The 9984-nt window shown below is 36.9% G+C and overlaps 1 protein-coding gene across 1 annotated transcript; it reads left to right on the top strand.

Moving 5' to 3' along the window:
- Nucleotides 1-4270: 4270 nt before the first annotated feature.
- On the top strand, nt 4271-6587 carry LOC118738377 (adenosine deaminase 2-like). The gene is made up of 6 exons (XM_036469302.1): nt 4271-4345; nt 4413-4910; nt 4995-5164; nt 5549-5730; nt 5793-5929; nt 6038-6587. The coding sequence occupies exons 1-6, from the start codon at nt 4273-4275 to the stop codon at nt 6499-6501; spliced, it is 1524 nt and encodes a 507-aa protein (XP_036325195.1). The 5' UTR covers nt 4271-4272; the 3' UTR covers nt 6502-6587.
- Nucleotides 6588-9984: the final 3397 nt, after the last annotated feature.

Here is a 9984-nt window from a genome sequence, read left to right as displayed (position 1 = left end):
GATAAGCCACTTTCCCTTTCAAGCAATATATCATTGGATTCCCAAGCAATATCTCATCGACTAACTAGCCATAGGTGCAGTTAGTACGTATTCGGCATTAGCTGAGGGTTCAGAAAAGCGTGTAAACTTTCAGGAGGTCCCACATTCGAAAGCCGCCACACGTAAAATATTAAAAAGTGTTTGTAAAATTGTAAATAATTGCTGAATATAATATTTATTTTGCTTTCAGTAACTATAAAAAAGGATAAGTGAAGTTCATTAGTGGTGAAGAATGAACATCTTTTTCAACGGAAAATTAAATCGGAAAAATTTTAGAAAAAAAGCCGAAAACGTAACCGTTTCACAACCATTTTCAGTACTTTTCCGGACGTGCATACGTTTCTGCCACATACTTTCGGAATCGGTAAACGGTCAAAAATCCGCATTTAATCCACTTTTCTTTCCATTTTCGTATTCATTTTTAGATTTTTTGCTGGCTGGGTAGTTGTGCAAATGTATGTTGTATGATAGACAAACACCACACACCAAATACCCACCACACAACGCCACGGCGAGAGGTGTCATCATTTGCTACTTACAAGCGACTTAACAGGCGAAAAGACAAACTGCGAAACTATCACCTGTGAATTTTTGTGCGCGGCACTTTAGCCACTTTTCGTGTGTGTGTGTGCCTGTAGGTACAAATGTAAGTTTCAGTTTTTTGGCCTACACTTCTCTGTCGTTGTTCAATTGTACAGTATTCGATATCAGAGCTTAAAAACCATCGGTGGCGGCTGCCGGTTGTAGGCGGAATTCGGAGTGGAGATTTTAGTGACATTAAATTCTATTCGGTATATTTTAAGGCAGTTATTTTCGTGGTACGTAATAACTCTTTCGAATTAGTGATTCATATTTGAAAGACGTTTTTTGTAAAGGGCGCAAAAATTTCGATTTCTAACTGAGCAAACATTTGATTCACTACCTTAAACCAATGCTTGGTCAATCCAGTGCAAATGTTTATATGCTCGATCCATTGGCAGATACTTTGCCGTTCTTATACATAGTGGTTAATTATCGTCTCATCATTTTGTCGCGTCATCATTTTGTCAAAGCGTGCTTTGGAAGAATTGTGCCAGTTCGTGCTGTTGCATTTTTTTTTTACCGCTAATAGTTAATTACTGAGTGGTTTTTGTGTTTGCCCCAACATGTGCTTAAACCCATACCCAACTGGCCAGGACAAATTCGTACCAGCACAGATGTTTACACAAGTTTGTGGAATAGAACTTTGTTGTGTTAGCTGTTGACAAATTGAGGTTAAAAATCCTTATGGGTATCCTTGATGTGTCATTCAGTCGCTACTTTAGTTAATAAATGGTTAGCTCCGCAAATAACAAATTAATAATAACGGTGTTATATGTTTGATATTTATTTGTTGTACAATCCCTACAGTGGTGCAACTAAGTTAAATATTCGACTACGAAGCCAACGCAGTTTCGAATAATGTGATGCGAAAACAGGCATTAAGTTAAACGCTGTACTCGGCGGATAAAAAATTAAAAAAAAAAATGTACGAAGTAAACAATTTTCAAGCAAAGTTTTGCCAGCAAAGTGTTCACAGCATAGTGATCTATATAACAAGTAAAAACTACGAACATACGACTTTAAAGTTTTCAGTTAAGTTTTTCGAATAGAACCAAAATAAATACAACATAATTATAACAAATAAAAAACTATTTACACATACCAAACTATAGCTTTTAAATTTAAATAATAAAAAGGACAAAGCTGATATGAAACCTTATTCTGTCAAGTCCAGCGAGACTTATTGGAAAATCTGCTAACGAGAAGACCTTAGAGTTTCTCTGCGCGTCCTTAAGCAATGAGTTTTTTAAAAATTAAATAAAAAAAAATAACTAAAAAAATATATATAATTTTCTTTTTAAAACAATAAAAACTAATAAATAAAAGAAAAGAAAGAAAAAAATAAGAAATATGTGAAATAAAAGTATAGCAAAAATAAATAAAAGTATTTTTAAAAATTAAATCAAATTATATAAAAAGCCTTTTTGAATGCAATGGAAAAGTATTTTGCTGATTGTTGTCTTGGATACACAAATAACTCATCCGCGGACCATAAATAATATTCGGCGTCATATTAATGGCACTGGTTTACATCAAAAATGCACACTGCCCTATCCAATTCCTATTTAGAGCTGCTCGCAATTTACCGTTATTCAGTTAAATGAAAGCAGTTCCACTTAATCACGAATATCCTACGCAGCAAATGAAGCTGAGAAATCAATTAATCATTTCAGATTTTTTTTTTTTATTAAAGAATAAATAAGATACAACAAATTCTGTGTAAACTTTTTCCAATTGTCGCCAAAAATTCAAGCTACTAATGAAAATAGATCGATGGATAAATACAAAAGGACGAGTATTCAAATGCGCAATAATTTTTTTGTATGAAATATGAGCAGGACAGAATGTTACTCATACGCCATGTACATTCTTTTATGCAACGATTTTGTACAATAGTAGTTTGAGTCTTTTTACGGAATGTTAGCGCGCACCGCTAACCACTACACTCCAGCGGCCGTCCGAAAAATTATCCATAGAAAAAAAAATTAACTCGATTTTCGGAATTAGTGAGCGATTCTACATAGGCATTGGGTAAGGGCATCCGGTGAATAAAAAAATAAAATAAAAATTTGTGATCAAGTGTAATCAGTCAATTGCCAGAAGAAGCTATAATAGCTCGAAAACAAAAATTTTATAGTTTTGGATGTTTTGATGTTTTTGCATACTGTGCGTTTGAACACATAAAACAACAACAAAATTATTTATGCCATCTATGCGCCATGCTAGACAGTATGCAACGGATCGAGAATACCCCTAGTGTACGTATATATATTTTGATGCATCGAACCAAAGGAATACATCGGTGTAATTTTTCCACTAACATCCAGCATTTTGGTACAAAATAATATTATTATCAATTGTTTGGAAATGTACCATTGGCTACAGTACCTACCCACCTTTTTTGAACTAATAAATTTTTTTTTTTTTATAAATACATACATGCAAACATATTGGTCTCCCCTCTCACTGAGTTATTCAATCATGAAAGCTGCGATAAATCACTAACTACTAAAGCTAATTCACTTAAAATCGATGACTTCAATAATCACTTAGCAGAAAGTTTGATAATCATTAATCGATTAATCAATCTCTACCAAACTCAGTGCACTTAATAATCTTGGTACGGAAAAGTAATTCGTTGAAAATTATTTAAATCGGACTAAAATTACACCCGTATAACGGTATAAATACGAAAACTCCGATATTTCAATAATTGAGGACGCTAATTTACTCCAAGATAGTAGTTACAACAATCTCTTGACAATAAATAAGACTGATACATACTTTTAAGGGTTGGGCGTGGCACCGCCTACTTTATGACTACAAAGGTGTATCTCGGTAACCGCTTTATTTCGCTCTTTTCATTTATTAATTTATTGGAGCTCAATAAAGTTGCGTTTACGCGGGCGACGATTTTCAATTCGATTTTTGTCGTTCAACCAAAATCGAACCGTGTAAAAGGCAATTCAATCGTAAATGTAAGTGCTTTGGCTGGTCGATTTTCCAGTCGACAGAAATCGACCCCTTGTAAAGGTAGCTTAAAGGCTGTAAAAGTGAAAATTTTCTGATTCTTAATAGACTTCAGTAACTGAGGCAGAACTTCGAATAACCGTTTGTATTTTATTGTTGTGACTTATGCGACCATATGCACCAGATTGTGATAACCTTTACTGTACAAATTATTAGTGTACAAACAATGTATGCATGGACACTCGACTCATCCTCAAAATTCCACATTTCCTCCTCCGTCTCAACCAAAGAACACCGAAAAGACATTCATCTATTCCACACGAAGATCAACTACTCGCAAGACCCCATTAGGTATTTGAAAAGACGAAAAACCGTCTTAACTGTCTCATTCTGCATCAAAAATTCAAAATTGAAAAAAGTGGACTTAGCACATTTGCACTTTTAGGTAGCGAAAAACATAATTTTATTTTTGAAAAAAAGAAACTGTACATTTTTATGAAAAGTTACAAATTTTTCGTATCGAATACGAGGAAGTATAAAGTATGCCTCAGTACGCTTGACCTGTAAATACAAGGGGGTCTATTTGATTCTTATCACATATGAATCCAAAGTGTGTCATTTCACTGAACTACATATGTATACGGCCTACTTCTTTCAGACTCACTACCTCGCAACTGGATGATGTCAACTTCATATCTGGTGACGATCGTCAGCGTTCTGCAGTTGCTCAGCTACGCAGATACGATTTTCATTTGTAAGTTAATTAACCAAAGGTACACATTCTTCCCTATGCCCAATCGCATTAAATCTATGCTTCACAGCTTATGAAGACGCTCGCAAAGCAGTTATACAAGCCGAGGATCAGCTGATTGTCGGCGCCCGCATACATCTCAACGATATGGAGGATAAGGTCAATGACATGTTTATGCGCTACAAGTATGACGAATTGGGTGCAGGATTCTACGATCCGGATGTAAATGCAGCTGGATTGCATTTCTTCAAGGGCAAGAAGCTCGTCGAACAAAGCAAGGTGTTGAAATTTCTCAAGCGCATGCCGAAGGGTGCCATTTTGCATTTGCACAACACGGCCAGTGTTAGCTCCGAGTGGATGATGCGCAACATTTCCTATATGCCAGGCTTGCTGCGCTGCACCAACAAAGAGGGTACCAGCATATTGAGTTTTCGGCGGACGGCACGCGATCACGGCTGTGCGACGCAGTACGTGCGTGTAAGTGATGAACGTGCGCGATCGCTTAGTCCAGCTACGTACGATCGAAGTTTTGAGAAGTTGATCAATTTGTATACGCCAGTACCGGAATGTGAGTAAGAGTTTGTGTTGTTAGACTATTGGAAAATGTGTGTTTTCTGGAGAGTAAAGAACTTTTCTAACTAACCCTTGACAGATGATTATCCGACGATCAAGCATGTGTGGCGCAAGTTTCAGAATATGTTTGCGACCACCAATGATGCCCTGCGCTATTTGCCGGCATTTCGTGCCTATAGTTGGCGCATGCTGGAGGAAATGTACGAGGATAATGTGATGTATGCGGAATTGCGCATGGATTTTAAGGAGGTAAGGGTCTGGCAGGCAAATATGGAAGCAGTATGGCCAGGTTAATGGACTCACACTGACTTAGTTTAACCACTTATTTTAAGCAACTACTCACTCGATCAAAAAACAAACGGAACAAATGTGGTGCGGTTTCTCATGCCCAGTTAAGCGAACACCACTGCACTTAGGCTGAACCCACACGGAAGAGGACACGTTTTTCTTTGTCGGCCGACAAGAAAACATTTCTTTTTTGTATCCCATTTGTGTCGTGTTACGACTCATTTGGTTTGAGTTGAATAATAAGAATTAATGCACTCTTGCTCTATACGACACCAACAAACATTTTGTCGTCTTCGGTGTGGGATCAGCCTTACATTAAAACTATTCTTTTGTGCCAATTTTCAGTTGTACGACTACAGCGGCCGCACATTTTCGTCAGAACGCACAGTGCATGAATTGCTGACCATTGTCGAGGACTTTCGACGTCAGTATCCAAGTTTTATGGGCGTCAAGGCGATTTTCTCAACGCATCGCGATGTTGAACGCACTCGTGTCTCTGAAAAGTTCGAAAAGTTCAAGAGCTTGCAGTAAGTTATCGAGATATAGACAACCAATAATAGATCAAAATTTTTTTCTTTTAATTCTCCAGCAAGGCGCACACTGATTTCATTATCGGTTTCGATTTGGTCGGCCAGGAGGATCGTGGTAAGCCGCTGCACAATTTCGTAGCTGAATTGGCGGATTTACCGCGGAGCGCGAAGTACTTTTTCCATGCAGGCGAGACGAGTGAGTGCTGCTTGTTTTACTCAATTTTAGCTCAATGTTACCAACATATTTATACATATAGTAGTACATACATATGCTTTACCACGCATACTTTCTTCTCGTTTTTAGATTGGTATGGCGCCGCTACAGACATGAACCTCCTAGACGCTCTATTGCTCAACACCACACGCATCGGTCATGGCTATGCATTGCTAAAGCATCCAGTATTGTGGAACGCAGTCAAGAGACGCGACGTTGCGATCGAAGTGAGTCCCATATCGAATCAAGTTTTACATCTGGTCACCGATCTGCGCAATCATCCGGCTAGTTTTTATATGTCTCAAAATCTGCCAATGGTTATCTGTAACGACGACCCCGGCTTCTGGGGTACCAAAGGTCTAAGCTACGACTTCTACTACACCATTATGAGTTTGGCACCAAATCATGTGGGACTGAAAACACTTAAGGGCCTTGTTTGGAATTCGATACGGTACTCAGTTATGAATGAAAACGAAAGCAGGACGGCCTTTGAGAATTTGGAACTCGCCTGGGAGCGGTTTGTCAGTGATGTGGTACAAGGAAAAGTCTTTTGATTTATGTACTCTTACATAGTTACAGATTCACCTTACGCTAAGTTAGGTCATTATGTGATTATCAGATGTTAAAATGTGAATAAACAAAGAAGTAGTTATTTTTACAAAAAAAAAAAACAAAAACTTTGATTTTGACATTTGTCTTTAATTGGGGTATTTAGGCGCGAATGCTAACCCTGAGCGCCTTAATGCATGCTATGTACTACTGCATGTGCAAGAATTTCCTATATTCAATTTATGAAATTTTTGGTTATGCACTTCTCAACTGCCATCTAATAAAACTTTCTTATTGTATTGTAAATGTGTAGCCCAAATATATGTGCTCAAAAAACGCGGGTGGAATTTTGTAGTTCTTAAGTCAGGCTTGTTGGTTGGTTTAAGCGGATTGTCACATTGGCGATAGACAATTGGCCAGTTTTGCCGTTTCCATTCCACAACTCGAGCTACCGACAACTATTTGGCGGGTTTCAGTACGTCATACAGGGAGAGACAGCTGCACTCTGAAATATTCTGCAGGAATGGTTTACCGCGTGTCTTTAGCCTTATCCTCGCGCGAGAACTGGACCCTCGCACAGAAAGTGCTCGACTGTCTCCTTTGAGCTCAGTTTCCCGCAGCTGCGACAGAACCTATTGAAGGGTAAGCTTATCCTTCGGTAACGTGTCAGTGTCCTGTGCAGACTGCCTTAAGTTTGTAGGTATTTCCTTTGCTCATTCCCAAAAGAGATCTGGTTTTAAGAGTGGGTCCCGACCCAAACTTCAGAGCAAAACTATACGATACAGCACTGTTCCACCTCTGTCTAGCCTTCGAGTGATGAATTTCGGCAATTATGCCCTTGATCTGCCTGAGCGAGGCACACATGTCCACCACGTGCGACACATTCAGTGCATAGTCGCACCTTGCTAGTTTGCTCGCTGTTTCGTTTCTGTACATGTCCCTATGTCCCGGGCAGAGCTGTGTAAGTGTGAAATCATTTTCAATTTTAAATCAACCATTTTTTTTATTCAGTTTTCATTATTTTTTTAATTTTCCATTCACTCAAAGTAGTTATGAATTCACACATCAACATATTCATAGCAAGATTGAAAAACCAATGCCCAATCAAAAAAAGGTTTAACACTGAATGATTTTATATCATAAGTTTAAATATAATTCATATCTTATCTTGAAAACGTTTAAAATTTACATTAAATTAGATAACTACTTCGCAGCTTTACATGTAGGTTAATACAATTTTAGTGAAAATATTTTTAAAATCTCAGTGTCTTTAATAAAAAAAACAGCTCATCATAAAAATTGTATCGCCGTTCGGTGTCGGCGTAAGACTGTAGGTCCCTCCCATTTGTGTGACAGCAAAGGCGCACGCTACAAATCGGAGGAGAAGCTCGGCCAAACACTAACATATGTCGATGGTCCTCTGCAATAACGGCACAACTCAAAATTTCAGGTTATTGAGTTATATAGTAGATTAGGTTTATAAATAACCATATTCTTCTGAGGCAAGTCGACATAGGCTTTGTTGTTGCCAATCCGGCAGAGGCAAAGTTTTGCCATGTGGAATAAAACCGAAGTAGCCAATCCTTGCTACTGAATAGAGATGGTACGGGCCGGGCTTTTTGCGTAAGCCCGCGGGTACCGGCCGGAATATTTGCTGTCAGCACGAACTCGTGCGTGTTCAGTAAAATTTCATAAAAGCACGAATAAGCACGAAAAAGCCCGTTACTAATACTACAAATTTAGATAAGCTTTTGTTTTTATCAAAAAAAAATAGTACATATTAAAACTCTTTTGATAAGGAAAAGCAAAAAAAGAAATATTTGGAAACCGATAGAAAAAATAAGATACTTAGTAGTTTTGTTTACATATCTGCACATAAAATACCTTTCACTTCCACTCCCAGAAAATATATAATAAAAATCTTTGATGTAAAAAATGTATTCGCTTAAGTAAATATACATACATAAACACAAAATTAAAAATATGTACATATGTATACATCGAGTCGTGTGCGCAAAAAAGACGTATGAGCCAAAAAGTAAATTGTTCAGGAGACGGTTTTTTTTGAATAGCTTTGCATCCAGCTTATATATTGTCATGAAATTTGGTAAGTAACTTTATTTAGTTCTCTTGTATATAATGCAATAAATAGAATTTTAATATTCGTAGCATAAGGGTAGGTTTTGGCTCATACGTCTTTTTTGCCTGCACAAAATCAAGCTACTGTCTGATGATTTGGCTGTTACATCAAAATTTTTTTTCACATATGTTTATTTTCTTTATTTTGTACTTCAGATTATTTATTTTTACTCACATATATATCTAAAATTAAGTTAAATTCATGTAAAATTAAGTCTTTTAAGTTAAATTCATTGGTTTTCATAAAAAAAAGTTTTAAAAAGTGTAAAATTAAGTAAAATTATGTTTAAAACAAGGGAATTAAATCTATCAATATCAGTCTTCCTCTTGATCTGTCTCAGGAAGGCGATCCTTGACGTTCTCGTCGTGTTGCATATTTAAATACTCGTTGTGAAAATGTCGAGGTATTGTGTTATTTTCGCAAAGTTTTTTTAAATCTTTGTACTTCGTCGATGAAATTTCCAATTTATTCTTATACAGAGGAAGTGGTCCACTTGTTATTATATGAGTGTTGCGTCTTGACCGTGCGATGGAGTCCATATTAAAATTTTTAATTTCGGAATGATCACCGTATCCATGGTTAAGCTTAATAATAGGATTATTTTTCTCAAATGTTGCTGAGCGCAAAGTTGGAAACGATAATTTTTTTGAATTGGGGAACAGTGCCTGTGAGTATGTTTTCCAGTCTTTGAAGTCCCAATGATTCATGATAATACATTCATAATTAACAGGATTTGTTCTAGCGTTAGATATCATAGTGTACCATTCACTTGGAGCCCAAACGGTCCTATCTCGGACAAATGATTCGATAGTACTATGAATGGAATCAACGGGCATCATAGTATGTCCAGGTAATAAATATGTTACTCGTATATTGTTGATAAAATTTGAGTTTTCAAGGAAATATAATATCATAGCTAGCAAAGCTCTATTGTGATTTTGTCCTGCACAACTATCACAGTACAGGCTAATTGAAGAGTACGTGCTTCTTTCATCTACAAGTTGGATATAGCGAAATATAATGATCGAAATTTCATTACAACCCCTTTTGCCATCAGCTTCTCCCCACAAAAAGCAGTAACCATTCCGGGTGCCATTCTCATATATGCTTTCGTTGTAATATGCATATTTTCGTGAATAAAATAAGGTTACACTTTTCCCGTGAGGTGTATTCAAAACTTTTTGCAGGTCGAAGCTTGCACAAAGGAATGTCGGACTTGACGTATGAGTACTTTTTTTCTGTTCCTCTAAAAAAATTTCTTTAGACTTATTTTTGTCTTTTATGTGATTTTGATATGATTCGGTTTGCTTCAAGCTATGTTGGGCTTCATTATTCAAGTTATTATAGT

The sequence above is a fragment of the Rhagoletis pomonella genome, unplaced genomic scaffold (genome assembly GCF_013731165.1).
Source record: "Rhagoletis pomonella isolate Grant_MI unplaced genomic scaffold, Rhpom_1.0 Rhpom_scaffold_00004, whole genome shotgun sequence".
In the NCBI taxonomy this organism is placed as follows: Eukaryota; Metazoa; Arthropoda; class Insecta; order Diptera; family Tephritidae; genus Rhagoletis; species Rhagoletis pomonella.
Note: the sequence above shows the minus strand (reverse complement) of the source record. Positions and strands in the feature narration are given on the sequence as shown.